Source organism: Gopherus flavomarginatus, chromosome 2 (genome assembly GCF_025201925.1).
Source record: "Gopherus flavomarginatus isolate rGopFla2 chromosome 2, rGopFla2.mat.asm, whole genome shotgun sequence".
Classification (NCBI taxonomy): domain Eukaryota; kingdom Metazoa; phylum Chordata; order Testudines; family Testudinidae; genus Gopherus; species Gopherus flavomarginatus.
Window position 1 is genome coordinate 31,445,710 of NC_066618.1, and position 21,550 is coordinate 31,467,259.

The 21,550-nt window shown below is 43.5% G+C and overlaps 1 protein-coding gene across 2 annotated transcripts in view; it reads right to left on the reverse strand.

The window, feature by feature from the left end:
• Positions 1-21,550, reverse strand: part of ZEB1 (zinc finger E-box binding homeobox 1) — a 251,417-nt gene that overhangs the window by 5,747 nt on the left and 224,120 nt on the right. For both annotated transcript variants that reach the window (XM_050939020.1, XM_050939021.1), the window contains exons 6-8: positions 9,215-9,320; positions 5,715-7,525; positions 3,945-4,125 (exon numbers count right to left, since the gene is read on the reverse strand). In XM_050939020.1, coding sequence (XP_050794977.1) covers positions 3,945-4,125; positions 5,715-7,525; positions 9,215-9,320 — 2,098 coding nt within the window. The remainder of the gene's footprint in view (positions 1-3,944; positions 4,126-5,714; positions 7,526-9,214; positions 9,321-21,550) is intronic.

The window sequence follows — 21,550 nt, forward strand, 5'->3', positions numbered from 1 at the left end:
AGTCATTAAGCATCTCTGCCATTTCCAAGTCTCCCGTTACTGTTTCCCCCTCATTAATGAGCAGTGGGCCTACCCTGTCCTTGGTCTTCCTCTTGCTTCTAATGTATTGATAAAAAGTCTTCTTGTTTTCCTTTATTTCCATAGCTAGTTTGAGTTCATTTTGTGCCTTTGCCTTTCTAATCTTGCCTCTGCATTCCTGTGTTATTTGCCTATATTCATCCTTTGTAATCTGACCTAGTTTCCATTTTTTATACGATGCCTTTTTATTTTGTAGGTCACGCAAGATCTCAAGGGTAAGCCAAGGTGGTCTTTTGCCACATTTTCTATCTTTCCTACCCATCAGAATAGCTTGCTTTTGGGCCCTTAATAGCGTCTCTTTGAAAAACTGCCAACTCTCCTCAGTTGTTTTTCCCCTCAGTCTTGATTCCCATGGGACCTTACCTATCAGCTCTCTGAGCTTACCAAAATCCGCCTTCCTGAAATCCATTGTCTCTATTTTGCTGTACTCCCTTCTACCCTTCCTTAGAATTGCAAACTCTATGATTTCATGATCACTTTCATGCAAGCTTCCTTCTACTTTTAAATTCTCAACAAGTTCCTCCCTATTTGTTAAAATCAAGTCTAGAACAGCTTCCCCCCTAGTAGCTTTTTCAACTTTCTGAAATAAAAAGTTGTCTGCAATGCAGTCCAGGAACTTATTGGATAGTCGGTGCCCTGCGGTGTTATTTTCCCAACATATATCTGGATAGTTGAAGTCCCCCATCACCACCAAATCTTGGGCTTTGGATGATTTTGTTAGTTGTTTGAAAAAAGCCTCATCCACCTCTTCCACCTGATTAGGTGGCCTGTAGTAGACTCCCAGCATGACATCACCCGTGTTTTTTACCTCTTTTAGCCTAACCCAGAGACTCTCAACACTTCCGTCTCCTATGTCCATCTCCACCTCAGTCCAAGTGTGTACATTTTTTATATATAAGGCAACACCTCCTCCCTTTTTCCCCTGTCTATCCTTCCTGAGCAAACTATACCCATCCACACCAACATTCCAGTCGTGTGTATTATCCCACCAAGTTTCAGTGATGCCAACAATGTCATAGTTGTATTTATTTATTAGCACTTCCAGTTCTTCCTGCTTATTACCAATACTTCTTGCATTTGTATATAGGCATCTAAGATACTGGTTTGATCTTGCCTCCAAGCTTTGCCCTGACCCTCCTTCCTCACTGCCATTATAGCCTGTGCTCCCTCCTTATATCGAGGTAGAGGTGTATAAAGATCCACATTGATAACTAAAACCGTACTCCAAAAAAGATGATAAAAGACATTAGAAAACTGCAACACTTATCAACCCTATTTTTCCATTCTAACAAAGGGAAGACTCAGCACCATTGTCCATGGCATGCTCAGGCCCCAATCTGGCAAAGCAATTAAGCATGTGCTTAACTTTAAGCACACATTTGAGTCTCACTGACTTAATCACATGCTTAAATCCACTTAACTCCTTTGTTGAACTGTGTGAATTGAATTTCTACATAGCTGAATAATTTGAGAACAAGAATGGCTGTCTTGAAGAAACATCTTCACCCCTCAAAAACAGATTTGATGGGAAAAGGCAAAAAATAGAACAAGAAAAAAAAAGAAAAGAAAAAAGTCTAAACAAAACTGATCAAGATCATGCCTGGTAAACAAGAACAGTGTAAGATCAGAAATCAATGAACCAAAACTGGTGGGTCTGAAATTAGGCCTATTGGTGGACAAAATAATGAGAGGAAGGACTATTCTGCTCATCAGTCCTTTTTGGGGTCCTTAAAATAAAGGAGACTGAGAGAAAGCGAAGGAGTGAGCCTCACCATGATGGCTGCCACACACACCGTCTCCTGGGACCCTGGGATCCAGTGTAAAATCATTGTGTCTTGGTTGTCCTGATCCCAAGAGATGTCCTGACCAGACCAAACCATAAAAGGGCTCTGCCTCCACTCACTGGCTCTGGTGAATCCCAAACACAACCTGGTATGTGAGACTTTGTCACCTCTTTCCCCTGTGTTTCCTTTTCCTTCTCCACTTTATTTCTTCTCCTTTCCCTTTTGCATTCTGTCTAATAAGAATCGGGTTCAATGAGCCAAGAATGTATATTTTACAACACTGCTGTAAGCCTCTGAGCAAAAAGAGGCAGCTAAAGGCAATGCCCCCGAAACAGCTCAATACTGATACGAGTTTGCCAGGTCTCAGAGTGGCTGATAAGAGCATGTGCTGTGCCTGTGTTTTTCCAGCAGTGAGGATGCAAGTGAAAGCCAATACCAGAGACAGAAGTTGTGTTTTCTATCTTCCCTGTTCTTTTCTTTCCCCTCTTTTCTCTCTCTCTCTGTCTTGTTTTGTCTTCTAGTAAATGGAATTGGACTTCAACAACAAAAACAGTAAGAACCACTCCAGCCATTCCAACTAACTTCTCTCTTCCCAAAAGGACAGTTATCATCATCTTTGATACCATCTAAGAGACTGTCAAGTTACTCCCCACCCGCCTCTTTTTAAAGACTGTCCCCAGCCAAAGGGAATAGGAACAAGGCATGTGGTTAAAATGAAAGCCTGACTTATTTCTTTACATTTCAAATGCTTTAACTGTTTTTCTTCTTTTTCTGCATCTTTAATAAAAGATTAAAATGATTTGCAATGGTGTCTGCCATGGGACTAAGCAGGCTGAGGTCTCTGTACCCCAACGCTTCTTTAAAACTGTTTAATATTGCAGTTTCAGAGTCATGTTAACACTTTTGACTCTTTGGGCTTATATATTCCATCTAAATTAATACAACAGAATCCAGTAATGTTAGTTTGGTTTCAGTATTCAAAACTCACAATTAAATAGAATAGAAATTAGGCAAAGCAAGTTTGTATAGGCCTAGCCTTGATATGAAAGATGCAGACAAATGGCAGTTTTCTGATCACAGTACACAGAAGAGCAATGACTTCAGTGTCTAGTACTGCCAAACAAGCACTTTTCCTGAGCTCTGTATTTAATTAAAAAGTAAAATAGAAAACTAGTTGTTCTAAAAAAGGAGAAACTAACATACTAAACTTCTAGGAAAGCAAAGCTGGGAAAAGTATATATTTTGTTGAGAAACACACTCTGAGAAATTGAACTGAATGGGAAAGACTGAAAAGAAAATTAACAGAATTAGTAGACAATAGAGCATTAAGAACTAAACCTAATAGAGATTTTAAAAAAGAGTAATGCAGATCAACAGAGATCTAGTCAATAAAAAAAGAAAAAGGCATATGAAGGCACAAATATAAAAACATGTCTTTAATACACAAGATAGCAAAGACTAAAGTAAAAGAATGCAATAAATGACCAAAACAGCCAGAACTGGAGTTGAAAGGAGGAATGAAGAGAAATAAAAATGAAAAAACTTAAGACTGCAACACTATTCTTTTTGTGAAAGATTCAAAGCTCATTGAAGACTCCCACTGATTTCCAAATGATTTGAGATTAGACTCTTAGATTGTAAAATGCCTGGGGGCAAGGACATTGTCTTTTAGTTGGATGTAAAGCGTCCCACACGTATAAGGTGCTTTGTAAGTAAATAACAAATAATAATAATGAAGGAAGCAGTATGAGCTGGAAGGTGGGAAATGAGTTCCTGATTAAAGGGGCTGTCAGATCATCATGACCATGACCCAGCTGGAGAAAAGATACCTGATCATTTAACATTTTTGCATTAGTCCCTAAAAAAAAAAAAAAAAAAAAAACCCCAACATCCTGGAATTGCAACAAAAATCGAACAAACATAAAAAATGTAGGTTTACTGAAAAAGGTGTGCACTGAGCCATGATGATGAAAAAAGTTATTTTCTCACCATGGACATATTACATGTTCTTTTTGAAGCATGGAATCCAGTCAGAATTAAAATAAGGAAACTATTTTAAAAACTATATTTACTACTACATACCTGTGTGTTCATACTTATGTCTCAATAGTGAACTGCTCTTCTGGAATATTTTGTCACATAAATCACAAGCATACATCCCATTTTCTGTCTTTCTCATCTTCTTTTTAGGTGGTGTTGAATCAGAATCATTTTGATCTTCCACATTTGAGACTCCTTCTGAGCTAGTATCTTGCCTTTCATCCTAAGAAAATTACAAAAAAATATTAAACCTAGTACAAATTCCATGGATACAGTAGACGAGATTATAAATCATATCCTGGCATTTTAGCTGTAATTTCACTTAATTTCAATAAACTGACCAACAACGTTGTTTAATTCTAACATTTACATAACCAAGAAAATACTCTCTTGTGGCACTAACATTCCTGATCTATTATAACTAGAAGACCTGGAAAACCAGTACTTAACAGAGTTGCAATGTTTGAGTTTCAAGATTTGGCTTCATGACAAGCTTCAGAGGAACACTGACACACCAAGTAATAGCTGGATAAGGGAGGGAAATGAGATTATAGAATGAAAAGGTACATAAAAGGACGTTGGGAATGTGGAAGACCAAGGATGTTTCTAACAGTTTTTTACATCAAGGTACACCATCTGCATCTAAATGTTTCACCATTTTTATGAAAATTAAAATTATGCTAACATTAGAGTTCAATTCTGTAAAACTGGCTACTTTCCTTCCCATAATTCTGTTACAAAAGTAACCTAAAGTAACTAGCCAGGGAATGCTAATATTCCATGAACAAAAACTGTACCTATAATACCATAATACTGTAATTGTAATTGTGATTCATCTGCTAAATTCACTCTCAAGAAGCATAAAAGCATATTTTAATGATATCAGCAAGTCACAAAAAACACAAAAACTGTATTAGATTTTTGGCATCAGTTTTCAAATCCAAATAAAATATGTATTAGCTACCTCAGTATGCAGGAGTGTAATATATAACAAACACACACATACCTTGTGTCAGTCCAAACCCAGGCTGACCAGTTTCCAACTGTACAGGGAAGAGTTTACATTAACTTCCATCACCCACTTACAAGGAGTCAGCCAAGAAAAGATCTTATCCCTTGCATGTATCTTTTTTTTATTCTTCTCCATTCCTACCTTAATAATTTGTGTACAACTATCAGTGGGGTCGACTCTGATCATACAGACATATATTGAGGTAGAAACAGAGCAGAGTACATAAAAAACACATGCAAGGAACAAGCACTTGCCCCATTTTCAATGAAAGTTTCATTTTCATTTTGTTTAAAGTTCCATTATAGTACAGGAAGAGTTCAGTTTTACCCACCAGATCAAGACAGTACTGGAGGGGAGCTGACAGAAAGGGCAAAATAGGAGGATAAAGATGTTCCATGCATCCTTTTTTTGTGGGGAGGGGAGGGGATAGGGAGCCAGCAAAGAATATGAGCCTGGTTACATTGTTTTTTAACCAGGGGTTCGGGAATTCACAAGTAGTTAGTATATTTATTATTTGGATTGAAAACTAGTCCTGAAAGTCTGATACAACTATTAGTTTCTGTGTGTTGCCCTACTGTGTACCAGCTTGGCTTCAAAGGAATAAATGTTACCATTACTTCCATCACCCACTTATTAGGATGCAACCAAAATAAATATCAACAATTTAAATACTGTTGTAACCAATTCTGGCTTTTTTTCTTTTCCCATTGAAGTGTTTCTTAGTTTGGTAAAAATAATGACCTGAATTATGCCACACCTCTACATATAATACGTACAAGAATACACACAGGCTTAGGTACCTGATTTCCGTTAGGTTGGGTCTGTTTTGGCGGTGTTTCTTGAACTGCAGGGCTAACTGTAGTTGAATATGTATAAGCCACCCGTGGAATCAGAATGGTTTGCTTATTGGCAGCTAGAGCTCTTAAGCATGGAACACTGTTCTGGTCAGCAATGGCAACAATTGTAGGTAACTGGGCAGTGACTGTAGGTATAGCAATATTTATGGGGTTGGCACTTGGTGGGATTACATTTACAACAGGATCAGAGTCTGTAATACTGCTGTCCTTTTGTGGTTCTTTTTTTGCACAAGTCAAGTTCAAAGGTTCTTCTTGGACAGAATAAACACTGTTCTGGTAAACACTAGTTATGGTAGATCTTTCCAATATTTCTCCATGTTGCTTTGGTAGTGAAAGGTCAAGAGGTTCTATTTGTGGCTCTTCTGGTACACCCTCTGTTGTGTACACATAACCCTGTGAATTTCTGGATGAAGAGAGGTTTAGTGGTGATGGGGATGGTGTATTACTTCGTGAACCATTCAGGGTCAATCCCACTGATAAAGTCTGAGCCTTAATTATCTTGAGGGAGTTTTGTGACTCATTTGTGTTGTCATGGGTTTCACTTGGATTTGTAGGTCCTGCTTGATTATCATTATCTGTAGGATTACTTAGTTTGCCCTGTTCAGGAGAAGATGGTCCAGAAGACTGTACAGAAATTTGTCCAGCTTGCATTTTTTCAAACCACTTTTTAACCACATCCAGTGGTAGGTTTACTGAATCAGCAATTTTTGAGAGCTCTTCTGCACTTGGTTGTGCGTTTAATGCATAATATGCTTTTAGAAGAGATAAAAGATTTTTTAAAGGTGGCTGACCAGGAGATAAGTTGCTCTCCCCTGTTTCTGACAGAACAGGGGATTCAGACTTCTCAGCTTCTGTTTCACTGAGCTGAGGCAGCTGAGTGGGATTTTTTGGGTCATAGTGCTTTAATTCTTGAAGTGCATTAAGATCTCCTGGACAGTCATCACAAAGAAGGCAAGTGCTATCATTGGTCTCTCCTTCAAAGTTCTTATCTTTCTCAGACTTCACTGTAAGATCTTCTGGTAATTTTTCACTTTTGCAACTGTTTGTGGGAACAGAATTTTCTTTTTTCAGATTTTGTGGAACAACCTGAAGTTGACTAGGTTGCTCCAAACTATAATTGATGATAATTTTGGTTGTCCCATCTTGATCAACCAAAGGAAGACTGATAGCAGAAATGAGGGAATGACCAGCTTGTTGTATGGATGCAGTGTTGATTGTTTCTTGTTCTTTGGATGCAAGATTAGTATGACTGTTTTCCAATACTTGCCGTATTACATTACCATCTACTGCCACTTTAAGTACATTTTGAATGTCACTTAAGTTGATGCTTATGGGAGATACCAGACCTACTGTTGGTAGAACAACAGCTTGTACCACACCCTGAGGAGAACTGGTTGCCTGTAATGGGCTACCACCACTAAAAACCCCATTTTGCAAAGGAGTTGAACAGTTGATTCCTGAAGCAACAACTATGGGCTTGAATTCATAATCCACAGGTTCAGTTTTAATTTGGTTAATGGGAAGTTGTTCTTGTAAGGGCTTGTTTTCTATCTTTTGCCGTATCTGTGGCCTCGCTGGGATACCTGGTGATGAGGAAAGGGAAGGGGAGGAGCACTGAGACGTCTTGAGCCCTGACCGTGCTCGACCATTCACAGGCATCAAACCAATACATTTCTTGCTGCTTATGTGTGAGCTATATGAACCAGAATGGGAAAAACGCTTCTTGCAGTTTGGGCATTCATATGGCTTCTCTCCTAAACAAAGATAAATGAGAGTCGATTAGGTTACAGTGCATATCTCCATCATACTAAAGTAATAGGAAAACAATATCTCTCCTCTCAAATGGTCCCAGACATGACTTTGACAACAAACACTTTATACTCAATTAAACTATATAGATTATTATGCCACCTTTGTGCCTGATCAGGCATTCCTTCCATGAATTTCAATGCAAATTGTGTGTGCACGAGAAATAAAAGATCAGGCCCCATATGGCCATGATAAATTTTAGCATTTCCCAAACCTTGGTGTAAGTGTCTAAACCCAGCATATGAATTGGCTTTATGCTTTATTCATTACATTCCACCCAAATAATAACTCTGTTTCCATAGTAGCTAATATAATGTACTTTAGAAAGTGATAAAGCAGGAGACTAAAACAACGACAAATCCAAAGAAAATAAGTGGCATAAACAAAATAAATGATGATGTAAGATCTTATAATTTTTTTTATTGGAGTAAGCACACATACACAAACACTATCTAGCCACCTATCTACCCATAACTGTAATAGCCAAATAGACACAAAGAAAAGGGACACAGGGCACACACAGAAGACATGCATGTGGTCTGATATCAGAGATGAACATCAGTTGTACAGCTTCCTTACAAACTAGCCAGCATGGTGGTCAAGCCCAGTGGTAGCAGTGACTTCTTAACATAGCTCTGCTGCTGAGGAAGAGAATAGCTGGTAGTTCTGCCTCTTTTCAGGGAGAGAAGAGTGCCAGCACAGGCTCTTCCACCAACAGAGTCAGCATTGAAAGTGAGTAGATGAGACACAGGTGTTATTAGTTGGGAGAAGAAACAAAAGTGAGGCACAGAACATGCATTCGGATGGGAAAAAGCAGAGCTTTCTTAAATGCCGCTCCTTTGATTCAGATGGCAAAGCAGTAGAAAAGGTTAATGTGAAACCTTCATTTCTACTTCCTTTCTGTCTGTCTTCAATCGGTAAAGAAGAGGGGGAGGGAAGAAATAGAGGATTTTTTTTAATGATCAAAATTAACCTTTGGAATTTCATACAGAATGAAACACTGACTGCTGAGATGACAATCTACAAAAATCTTGGGTACGATCGCATTCTTTGCTCGGGGCAGTATTTTATTGCTATTACCCTTGTATGGTAGTATACACATAAGGTGGGTAACTGTCATATTTATTATTAATACTGTAAATTATTTGTTTCCAGTAGTGGCCACAACATGCTAGGTGTTCTACAAACACACAGAAAGAGGATATAATTGAAAAAGGTAAACAAGCAGAGGATAGAGGAAAGGTGTACAACAAAGAACAAGGGAAAGAGGTACAACATCCAAGTAAGGAGGTCATGGCAAAGGCTGTCCACTTTTTAAAATTAAAAATTGTATACATACACATAACATGAACAAATCATCCCCAAATTCCTTCTGACTATCTTTGCTTTTACACATGCCAGAACTCGGACACTACAGCTGAAGTTTTGCTTAACTGCCTCCGCTTAAAGCCACTTTTGCAAAGCCTCTTGAGTTGCACTGGGAGCACCTTGGGCACAGCTGAGTACTTGGGCCAGAATTTACAGTATCTCCAAGAACAAAATATAAACATTATATTTTAAACTTATAGTTAAAAAATTGCTTTCATGCCAAAGTCATACAGCGTACATGGTATATCAAGACTTGGAATATTTACCACTGTGGATTCGTAGATGCTCCTTTAGGTGATGTTTGTATTTGAAAGCTTTTCCACATTCAGTGCACTTGAATTTTCGATTACCACTTGACTGAGTCACATGTCTCTGTAAGAGAAAACCTGAAATTCATTCAGAGTACAAAGGAGTTCAAATGTAATGAAAAAACAGCATAAGGAAAATTTCTAATTTCAGCACAGAAGTAATTCAAAACTGAATACAGTCAATCATCATTTTGAGGGATTGAGGGTTGTATGAGTTACTTATAAAAAAAGAAACATCAGTGGTCAGGTTAGAAAACTGAGCCATATAAATAATTGGTGTAAATATGGTACAGTTAAAAACAGACCTTGCTCTCTATCCTAATTTTATGTAAGGGGAATATGGCCAAGTTATGTGCCTAAGAAATTTAGTAAGATATTCCCTTTTCTGTTTGTAAAAATCATCCACTGGATATGGAATACAAGAAAGAAACATTAAAGCATCTAGAGACAGTTTAAAATTTAATCAGTTGACTTGATTTTTCCATTTACATGCTTCCAGCTCTTACTATTGGCCTTAGATTCTTTATGTAATGGCGCCACAGGATTGCTGAAGAGAAGATGGTTCAGTAACAACAAGCACTCTCAGTCACAGTTTATTCTCAAAAGAAATGCAAAAAATTTACATTAAAATATGCAATATAATAAATGCAGCAAAGAATCCTGTGGCACCTTATAGGCTAACAGAGGTTTTGGAGCATGAGCTTTCGTGGGTGAATACCCACTTCCTCAGATGCATGCGGGTATAATATAATAAATGGATTCCTCAAACACCTAATATTTGTTAACAATTGTGATGAAGTCACTCAACTATCTTTTTGTTATGTCTTGTCTTGTGAGAACATTTATTACGAATTTGAAGTATTTTAACCATTTTAGCCTTATTTACATTACAATTCTTTTAAAGTAGCATAGGCCAAGAATGATAAGTTTAATTAAATACACCTTTATTTTAGTATAAATAGTTTATATGTACAAATGTATATATTTAAACACTGACCAAGTATATTCTTTTTGAAAGTATAGTCAGAGGTATTTAATTCTCAATACAGAGGTCAGAGAGAAAGGAACATTTACTGCTAGAGCAAACTGAGTTAGTTTAGTATACAAAAATATATTTGCAACAAACAATTTTAAATAAAGCTGTCTATGAAAAATGAGACCACTGATGCTCTACCACAGGGGTGGGGGAACTTTTTGGTCTGAGGGCCACACCTGGGTATGGAAATTGTATGATGGGCCATGAATGTTCACGAAATTGGGATTGGGGTGCAGGAGGGGGTGAGGTCTCTGGCTGGGGGTGCGGTCTCTGGAGTGGGGCCAGAAATGAGGAGTTCAGGATGTGGGAGGGGGCTCCGGGCTGGGATGCAGGGGCCGAGGGAGCGTGTGGGCTCTGGGGATGAGGGATTTGGGGTATAGGAGGGTGCTCCCAGCTGGGACCAAGCGGTTAGAAAGGCAGGAGGGGGATCAGAGCTGGGGAGGGGGTTGGGGCACAGGGGATGAGGGCTCTGGCTGGGGGTGTGAGCTCTGGGGTGGGGCCAGAAAAAAGGAGTTCACGGTGTCGGATGAGTCTCTGGGGTGGGACAGGGGGTTGGGGTGCAGGAGAGGGACCACGGCTGGGACAGGGGGTTGAGGCACAGGAGGCAGTCAGGGGTGCAGGCTCCAGGTGGCACTTTAAGCAGCTCCTGGAAGCAGCGGCATGTCCCCCCTCTGGCCCCAATGCAGAGTATGGCCACGTGGCTCTGCGCATTGTCCTGTCAACAGGCACTGCCCCTGCAGCTCCTATTAGCCGCAGTTCTTGGCCAATGTTAGCTGCAGGGGCGGCTCTTGGGGCAGAGCCAGCATGCGGAGCCCCCTGGCTGTCCCTAAACAAAGGAGCCGGAGCAGGGGGGACAGGCTGCTGCTTCTAGGAGCCTCGGCACACACGTGCGGAGCGGCCTGGCTGGAGCGCGGGAGCAGGGCAAGCCCCGGATCCCGCTCCTCAGTGGGAGCTGAAGGGCTGGGTGTGGCCCGCAGACTGTAGTTTGCCCACCCCTGCTCTACCACCATTTGGATGCAGCTGTATGTTTTGCTAGCAACTGTACAAGATATTCTATCTGAGGCTCCACAATACTATTTTACACTTTTCTGTTTCTCTACCCTTGATTCTTTGCAAATACTGGCAGATGACACTTTAGCTTTAAAGAAGGATGTGGAAATACCAGCAAGAGTTCAAAGGAGAGCCACAAAAATGATCTAGAGGCTGGAAAACAAGCCTCACAATGTGAAGCTTAAGGTGCTCAATTTCCTCAGCTTATTGAAGAGAAATATGAGAGGTGATTTGATTACTGCGTATAGTTACTTACAAACAGTAAAGGATAGTGGTGGGCTTTTCAATTATGTTGATAAAGGGACATCAAAAACCAATGGCTGAAAATGAAAGTTGGACAAATTCAATTTTGAGATAAGATGCAATTTCCTAGCAGCGAGGTAAACATTGGAACTGTTTACCTGGGGAGGTACTGAACTCACCAATGCTTGGAATCTTTAAATTAAGATTAGGTATTTTCTCCAGCCTGTGTGTGTAATAGGGGTCTTGGGATCAGGCTGGATGGCTGTGGTAGTCCCATGCAGCCTTGGAAACTGTGAATCTATGAATCCTCTTCTTCAAACCCTTCCTTTATGGGCCTTTGAGAGAGTGTGATTGCCTGCATTGCACTCAGCAGGGTCATAGCATTTGTAGTTCTGTATCATGATAATGGCTATAACATATTTTAATCCCATGCTTCAAGGCTTTAGCTGGTCATCTGTGGCCTCAGTCCTATTAAGAATAGCAGCTGTTTTGAAAAAGGGAAGTTCTTTGTGGAATCCTCTGTAGAAGAAGAAATGGTTACTTACTGTAACTGTGGTTCTTTGAGATGTGATGCAGAAGTGAATTCCAAGTAAAGGTGTGTGCCCGCCCCATGTGTCAGAGCCAGAGCCTCTTGCTTAGCAGTACCTGTAGAGGGGTGGTGCTCCCGCCTCATGCCTGTAGCCCCTCCCCTGGCTATATGAGGGGCCAGAGGCTGGGCCATGGAACACATATCTCTAAGAACCATACTAAGTAACTGTTTCTTCTTCTTCGAATAGATGCAAATGTGTATTCCAAGTAAATGACTAGCAAGCAGTACCCCCATTTGGAGGCAAGGCTTGAAATCTACCTAAGGATTGCAAGACCATTTTTTTGGCATTAGCGTCCGCTCTGGAAGAAGCAGTGATTGTGTAATGGTCAAATGGTGCTCTCATCAAATGAGCCCATATCTGCCGAGGAGGTGTGGCCAACACTATCTCATAAAGCAGCAAAGAATCCTGTGGCACCTTATAGACTAACAGACGTTTTGGAGCATGAGCTTTCGTGGGTGAATACCCACTTCCTCAGATGCATCTGAGGAAGTGGGTATTCACCCACGAAAGCTCATGCTCCAAAACATCTGTTAGTCTATAAGGTGCCACAGGATTCTTTGCTGCTTTTACAGATCCAGACTAACACGGCTACCCCTCTGATACTTGACTATCTCATAAGCAGTCTTGATGCAATTTATCAGTTCAGAAATAGTCTTGGCAGAGACCACTTGTCCCTTCATGTAGTCTGCATACAATAAGAACAGGCAAGGCAAAGCAAAGCATGAAACTGTTCAGTTCTGCTTAGAGAGAAGCTAGACAGTGTCTAATGGCTAATGGAGGAGTCCTTTCAGAAATCTTATCACAATGGTATTGGAGAAAACAGATTTCCCTTGGGTGGGTGGATGAAATGTCAAAATTGCTTCCACATGCACTCTCAGAGAATTGAGTGCTAGGCCCGAGTCCTGATGGTGTAACAGGTACTCCAAGATGTCCTGGATGGGTCCTACGGGCCAAGGACTGCATGGAAAATCTTGTCCATGTTGCCAAATAGGCTGTTCTAGTGAAAGCGTTCCTCCTGTTAAGTAGGACCTCTGAAACAGACTCTGAGCAATGCCCTTCCTCCTCACTCAGCCATGCAGTGAGGTGCAAGGGGTCACTGGATGCAGGATGTGGCTGTGGTCCTTGGTAAGGAGGTCGGGGAGGAGAGGAAGAGGCATGGGAGGCTGAACTGACAGAGTGAGGAGATCTGAGAACCAATGCTGCGTCAGTCATGCTAGGGCAATCAGGATGAGCCTGGCTCAATCTGCTTTGAGTTTGGTGATGATCTGGGGAAGAACCAGGATAGGAGGGAATGCATACAGTAGAGTTGACTTCCAGCTGCAGGGGAAAGTCAGAGAGGGAGCCTGGGCTGAGTTCCTCTTTTCCCATGTTGCAAAGAGGTAGAATGTAGGGGTGCCCCACGTTGCACACGCCATCTGAAGAACCTCTGACTTTAAGGACCACTTGTGGCTTGGGGAGAAAATAATTAGCAAGACAATTCTGGACCCCTGGTAAGTAGACAGCTATCAGGGTGATGTCCTCTTTGATATAAAACTGCCACAGACTGACTGCCTCCAGGCAGAGTGCTCCGGAGTGAGTTCCCCCTTGTGTCTTCACACAGGACATCACAGTGTTATGGCTCATGAGTGTGTGAACCACTGAATGTCTATTCGGTCCCGGAAGGCATGTGTAGGATGTGGTATGTAGAATGTATATTTTTGGTGCTGGGACATGGGAAAAAATGCCTACTTGTCTGGTAAGGAAAGAAAACAGCCAAGTAAAAAGCTGAGCCAGCAATGTGATCAGGTGAAATGCTGAGCCAGCAATCCAATAAGGTAAACAACTGAGTTAGCAAACCAATCTTAGTGCTAGGCAGGAAAAGTGTTGAATACGTGGAGACTGAGGATGGGCCTGATCCCATCCTTGGATTTTGGTATCAGGAAATACTAGAAGTAAAACCCAGCACTGCAGTGTTCTCACAGAACCTTCTCCATCCCTCCCAACACTATCAGAGAGCTGACCTGTTCAAAGAGCAGTATCTCGTGAGAAGGGGGGCAGGGGAGAAAGGGGTTTGGAGAGGAATTGGATGGTGTAGCCCATCTGAAAGTGTCTAGGATCCAGCTGTTGGACATTATTGAGATCCAGGCACTACCCCTAAAGGAACAGGGGGATGATAAGGAAGGAAGAACTGGAACAAAGTTCTGGCCTAACAAGTCAAAATGGGTGTTCAGCAGGTGCTGAAGGAAGATGCACAGAGTGACCAGGCCCCGAGCTTGAGTGCTTCCTCTTGAGTGCTTCCCATTTTCCTGGGGTAGTCTTGCTGTCTTTGGGGGAAGGGCTGCACAAAGGGGTGCTGCAGCCCATATCATTGCTGCTCCTGCGCACCATAATGGTGTCTCTGTGTGTATGTTGTATACACCCCCGGACACCTTAAGGTGGCCCTCAAATCCTTGAAAAAATTCATCAGTCTTATCTGAAAACAAGGGTTGGCCATTGAATGGCAAGTCCTCAGTTGCTTGCTGGACAGCCAGTATAATCCCAGAGATCTGAAACCAGGAAGCTCTCCTCACATTAACTGTGGAGGCCACAGCCCTGGCTGAAGTGTCCTCCACCTCAAGTGCAGATTGCAATAAAGTTTTTACCATAAAACTGCCCTCAGTGACAAACACAAAATTCATCGCAGGAGGCCTTGGACAAACTGTTCCTCAAACTTGGCCAAAACCAACTAATTGAGGAAGTCATATCTGGCCAGCAGGGCTTGTTGGTTTGCAATCCTCATCTGAAGTGACTATGAGGTGTATATCTTCCTGCCTAAAAGATCTAGGTGCTTCAAGTCTCTGTCTTTTGGGGAGGACTTGAATCTGCGCTGCAGACGCTGTCATTCACTGCTGTGACTACCAGGAGTTTGGGGCCAGATAGGAATAAAATCCCTTGTATCCCTGTACTGGAACAAAATAGTGCTTCTCCAAGCACTTGGCTGCCAGTAGTACTCCAAAGAGTGCTCAGCTTGAGAAGAACCTCATTAATCACAAGGTTGGAGAATGTTGGAGAGTTTATGAATATTCTCCCAGAGAAACTCCACCTGAATACCCAGGGATGAGGCCACCCAACATAACAGGTCCTAGTATACAGTAGAACCTCAAAGATATGAACATCAGAGTTATGGACTGACCAGTCAATCAGACATCATGTGAAACCAGAAGTAATTAATAAGGAAGCAGCAGACACACAAAAAGAAAAAAAAAAGCAAATACTGTATAGTGCCTGTATTGCATCTTGAAAGGTAAGTGGCTGCCTGTTCCCACGCATGGGGCAGCCACTTACAGCAAGATGCTGGGGCTGCCAGCCCAAGGCAGCCAGAGCCAACAGAGCAGGAGTAGGGCTGGGGTCTGTGCAACTTTCACACACATATGCCCCCCACCCCCTGCTGGGAGGGGGACATGCTATTTTTACCTCCCCCTCCCTGGCTGGGAGGGGACACATATTTTTACCCCCCTTCTCCTGGGAGGGGGACATGATGTTTACACACACACACACACACACACACACACACACACACACACACACACACACACACACACACACACACACACACACCTCTGCTGGGAGGGGGACAAGCTTGCAAACTCATGCTGGTGCTGAGTAGGGAGCTCAGCTCCTGCTGAAACCTGGCCTGGAGTTTCAGCTGCTGGTTCTGGAGCCTCAGCTGCAGGATTTGGAGCCCAAACTGCACTTTGTTCAGATTTATGAACATTTCATAGTTATAGACAATCTCCATTCCTGAGGTGTCTGTAACTCTGAGTTTCTACTGTACTTTGAAGTCCTCTAGGATAGAAGGGGATGACAAATCATGCAACATCATATTGTGTGGGGGAGAAGCTGAAGCTGAGGCTGTTGGTTGGATTATGGGGAAGTCCTGCTACTAGGGCAGCATCTCCAGAAGAGGAAACTCTGGTGGCTCCATGGGATGTGGAGCAGACAAAGTGCTTCTCAGTTTATGCTACTTGAAAATTTACCATCAGTTGTACCAGAGTTCGTTCTGGATTTAACTAAAGCCCAGGAAGGAAATGTTCCTAAGTTTGTGTTTGCTAGGGAGAATGACACTGTAACTAGGTTGCATCCAGTTACTGTCATAACTAAATCCCAGGGACCAGTGATTCTGGTGATTCTATTTTGCCTGTTGCTAGTGTGTTGAGTAAGATATGGCAACTCTGTTTAAGCAGGTTGATATCATGGCCAGGGCACAAGAAGAGCATGAACGTGATTTAACCATGTTACTCATTGATGGAGTGGAAACTAGTAACAAGAAGGGCTGCAGAGGGCGAGAGAATCATGGAATATCAGAGTTGGAAGGGACCACAGGAGGTCATCTAGTCCAACCTCCTGCTCAAAGCAGAACCAATCCCCAGACAGATTTTTGCTCCAGATCCCTAAATGGCCCACTCAAAGATTGAACTCACAACCCTGGGTTTAGTGGGCCAATGCTCAAAACACTGAGCTATCCCTTCCCCCTCTCTCTTTAACTGCGGAGTCTAGAGTTTGCAAAAGGGGATTTGGGTGAAAATTCTCTTAATGTGCCAAAGGTGATTCTGGATTTAAGAGAAACCCAGTAAGAGTCTGTTGTTGCTCAGGAAAATGTTCCTTTAGAGCAAGCCCTAGGTGAAGAGGATAAGGGCAGAATTTCTGTGAAAAAATGAATTGTTGCTTAAATAAGCTCCTAAGGAGAAGAATCCCCACAGTAGTTTTTGCAAGTAGGGGTGTGGAAGTGATTTGATTGAGGTAGTTTCAGTTCCTAAAGGCCAGAATCTTTCAAATGTGTATGGATCCATTGGCTTTGCTTTAGAAAGACCCAGTGTGGATAGTTTTGAGAAGGTTTTAGATGGAATGAAAATTGGTAGGGATTTTGAACAGCCCTATAAGCTCGACCAGCTTGTTGGGGAGACAATGTTGTTGGGACAGGAATGTTGATTCTGTAAGTTCAGAGAGAAGATTGGGTAGCTGGATCTACGGAGCAGCACAGCTGTGCAATTGATTTCTCGGGAATACAGGGGATGGCAGGCAAAATCTGATGTAGACACTTGAGATATGTCTTGTAGTCTCTTTGTAGACTCAACATCTGATTCCATGTGGAAGCAGAGATTGGTAATGGAAGGACAAAAGGACCTTAAGTCTAACATGCTAATGAAAATGGATGGTATCTCTTTAAGACAGAGCCCAGCCTTCGAATTGGTAAAGGTTAAGAATCTGAAAACTAGTAAACAGGCTAGGCCTGGTCTACACTACGCGTTTAAACCGATTTTAGCAGCGTTAAACTGATTTAACGCCGCACCCATCCACACTACAAGGCCCTTTATATCGATATATAGGGCTTTTTAAATCGGTTTCTGTATTCCTCCCCGAAGAGAGGAGTAGCGCTAAAATCGGTATTACCTTATCGGATTAGGGTTAGTGTGGCTGCAAATCGACGGTATTGGCCTCTGGGCAGTATCCCACAGTGCACCACTGTGACCGCTCTGGACAGCTATCTGAACTCGGATGCACTGGCCAGGTATACAGGAAAAGCCCCACGAACTTTTGAATTTCATTTCCTGTTTGCCCAGCGTGGAGCTCTGATCAGCACAGGTGACCACGCAGAGCTCATCAGCACAGGTAGCAATGCAGTCTCCTGAGAATTGAAAGAGAGCTCCAGCATGGACCGCATGGGAGGTATTGGATCTGGGGAGAGGATTCAGTGCTAACAGAACTCCGTTCCAAAAGACGAAATGAAAAAATATTTGAAAAAGTTTCCAAGGCTATGATGGAAAAAGGCCACACCAGGGACTCAGTGCAGTGCAGAGTGAAAGTTAAGGAGCTCAGACAAGCCTACCAGAAAACCAAAGCAGCAAACGGAAGGTCCGGGTCAGGGCCGAAAACATGCCGCTTCTACGCTGAGCTGCATGCAATTTTAGGGGGCTGCGCCACCACTACCCCACTCCTGTCCTTGGATTCCGGGGTGGGGGTTGTAATCTCAACCATGGCTGAGGATTCTGCGGAGGGGGAAGATGAAGAGGAAGAGGAGGACGACCTTGCAGAGAGCACACAGCACTCCATTAGCCCCAACAGCCAGGAGCTTTTTGTGACCCAGACGGAATTACCCTCCCAGCCCTCCCAAGCCACTAGCCCAGACAGTGAAGCCATGGAAGCGACCTCTGGTGAGTGTAGCTTTGTAAATATAAAACATGGTTTAAAAGCAAGCGTTTTTTAATGATTGATTTGCCATGAGGGCTTGGGATGCATTCGCAGCCAGTAAAGTTATTGGAAAAGTTTGTTAACATGTCTGGGGATGGAGCGGAAATCCTCCAGGGACATCTCCATGAAGCGCTCCTGGAGGTACTCCAAAAGCCTTTGCAGAAGGTTTCTGGGCAAGGCAGCCTTGTTCCGTCCACCACGGTAGGACACTTTACCACGCCATGCATGTAGCAAGTAATCGGATATCATTGCATGACAAAGCATAGCTGTGTATGGTCCCGGTGATTGCTGGTATTCAAGAAACATCCATTCTTTATCTCGCTCTGTTATCCTCAGCAGAGTGATATCGTTCATGGTAACCTGGCTGAAATTCAGGAATTTAATTAAGGGGACAGAGATGGCCATTTTCCTACTGGGCTGTTGCTTAAAAGAAATCCTTCCTTGCACATAGCCAAGCGGGGGGAGGGGAGGAAGGATAGCGCTGAGCTTTTTTGCATTTGGCTAGCAGGAATCGTCCCAGCTACCAGCCAAACGGTGGGGGTGAAAGGGGGGTGATTAGCAGTGATCTTCCATGATACCAGCCATGCGGTGGGGGGAGGGGTAAAGCAATCATCCTAGAGAATTGGATGAGGGGGTTGGCTTCTGCTGCTGCATGTTAACAGAAAAGAAGCATCAGAGGGCACTGTGTATATGAAGGCTGGAGAAGCCAAAAGACAATGGCTTGCCATGGCCGCATGCAAGCTGAATTCTGATGCCCGGATCTGAGTCTGTGAGATCTGTAACACCAGAGCTGCAGGCACTCAATATTAAGATGCAAAATGCGACCTTGTAGTGAAATCACATGTGCTATGTAAGGTGAATAGTGTTGTTCACTGTGAAAGAGTATAACCATTGTTCTGTAAAATGTATCTTTTTAAATACTTCTCTTCCTTTTTTCCATCCCTCATGCAGCTGCAAATTTTTCAAGCCTCCCTACTCCATCCCGAAGGCTATCTCAGATAAGGCGGAGGAAAAAGAAGACGCGAGACAAAATGTTCTTGGAAATCACGGAAGTAACCTGCAATGAAAGAGCTCATCTGAATAAGTGGAAGGACATGGTAGCAAAGTACAGGAAAGATGCCAGTGAACGTGAGGACAGAAGGGACAAACGTGAGGACAGGAGGGACGCTTGAGATGAGAGGCGGCGGCAGGAAGATCAGAGGTGTAGGCAGGAAGATCAGCGGTGGCGGGATGCAATGCTGGAGCTGCTGCGTGATCAAACTGATATCCTCTGATGTCTGGTGGAGCTTCAGGAAGAGCAGCGGGGGTCACACAGTGCCGCTGCAGCCCCTGTGTAACCACCCTCACCACTCACCATGTTCCATATCTTCCTTACCCAGACGTGTAAGAACGCATGGGGGAAGGCTTCGTGCACCCGCCCACTCCACCCCCGTGGACAGGCCAACCAAAAGGCTGTCATTACATTGAAATGTGTTTAATGGCCTTTTCCTTCCCTCCTATCGTCCTCCCAAACCACACCCGGGATACCTTGTCAGTTCTCTGCCTCTTTTTATAATGACTTTTTAATAATGAATACATGATTTTTAAATGATAGTGACTTTATTTCCTTAAGCAAGCTGTAATCGAATGGGGAGGGTGGATTGCTTACGGGGAAGGAGTCAATAAGGGGGGGGGGTTCATGAAGGGGAAACAAACACAGCAGTCACACTGTACCCTGGCCCGTGATGAAACTCGTTTTCAAAGCTTCTCTGATGCGCACCGCTTCGTGGTGTGCTCTTCTAATCGCCCTGGTGTCTGGCTGCGCGTAATCAGTGGCCAGGTGATTTGCCTCAGCCTCCCACCCCGCCATAAAGGTCTCCCCCTTACTCTCACAGAGATTGTGGAGCACACAGCAAGCAGCAATAACAAAGGGGACATTGATTTGGCTGAGGTCTGAGCGAGTGAGTAATGTGCGCCAGCGCGCCTTTAAACGGCCAAATGCACATTCTACCACCATCCTGCACTTGCTCAGCCTGTAGCTGAACAGCTCCTGACCACTGTCCAGGCTGCCTGTGTATGGCTTCATGAGCCATGGCATCAGGGGGTAAGCTGGGTCACCCGGTTAACTACAGGCATTTCAACATCCCCAACTGTTATTTTCTGGTCTGGGAAGTAATTCCCTTGCTGCAGCAGTTTAAATGGAGCAGTGCTTCTGAAGACGTGAGCGTCATGAACCCTTCCTGGCCATCCCACGTGGATGTTGGTGAAACGTCCCTTGTGATCCACCAGTGCTTGCAGCACCATTGAAAAGTATCCCTTATGGTTTACGCACTGGGTGCCCTGGTGCTCCGGTGCCAAGATAGGAATATGGGTTCCGTCTATCGCCCCCCCTCACAGTTAGGGAATCCCATTGCAGCAAAGCCATCCACTCTGACCTGCACGTTACCCAGAGTCACAACTTTTCGTAGCAGCAGCTTAATGATTGCTTTGGCTACTTGCATCACAGCAGCCCCCACAGTAGATTTTCCCACTCCGAATTGATTCCCGACTGACCGGTAGCTGTCTGGCATTGCAAGCTTCCAGAGGGCTATTGCCACTCGCTTTTCCACTGTGAGGGCTGCTCTCATCTTGGTATTATGGCGTTTCAGGGCAGGGGAAAGCAAGTCACAAAGTTCCATGAGAGTGCCCTTACGCATGCGAAAGTTTCGCAGCCACTGCGAATCGTCCCACACCTGCAAAACTATGCGGTCCCACCAGTCTGTGCTTGTTTCCCGGGCCCAAAATCTGCATTCAATGGCTAGAACCTGCCCCATTACCAGCAGGATCTCCAAAGCGCAGGGGCCCACAGTTTGAGATAATTCTATGTCCATGTCCTCATCACTCTTGTCGCCGCTCTGCCGTAGCCACCGCCTCCTCCTCGCCTGGCGTTGCAGGTCCCGGTTCAGCATAGACTGTACGAGAATGCGCGAGGTGTTTACAACGTCCACGATTGCGGTATTGATCTGTGCAGGGTCCATGCTTGTTGTGCTATGGCGTTTGCACAGTTCACCCAGGAAAAAAGGTGCGAAATGGTTGTCTGCTGTTTTCATGAAGGGAGGGGTGAGGCTGTACCCAGAACCACCCGCAACAATGATTTTTGCCCCATCAGGCACTGGATTCTCAACCCAGAATTTCAAGGGGCGGGGGAGA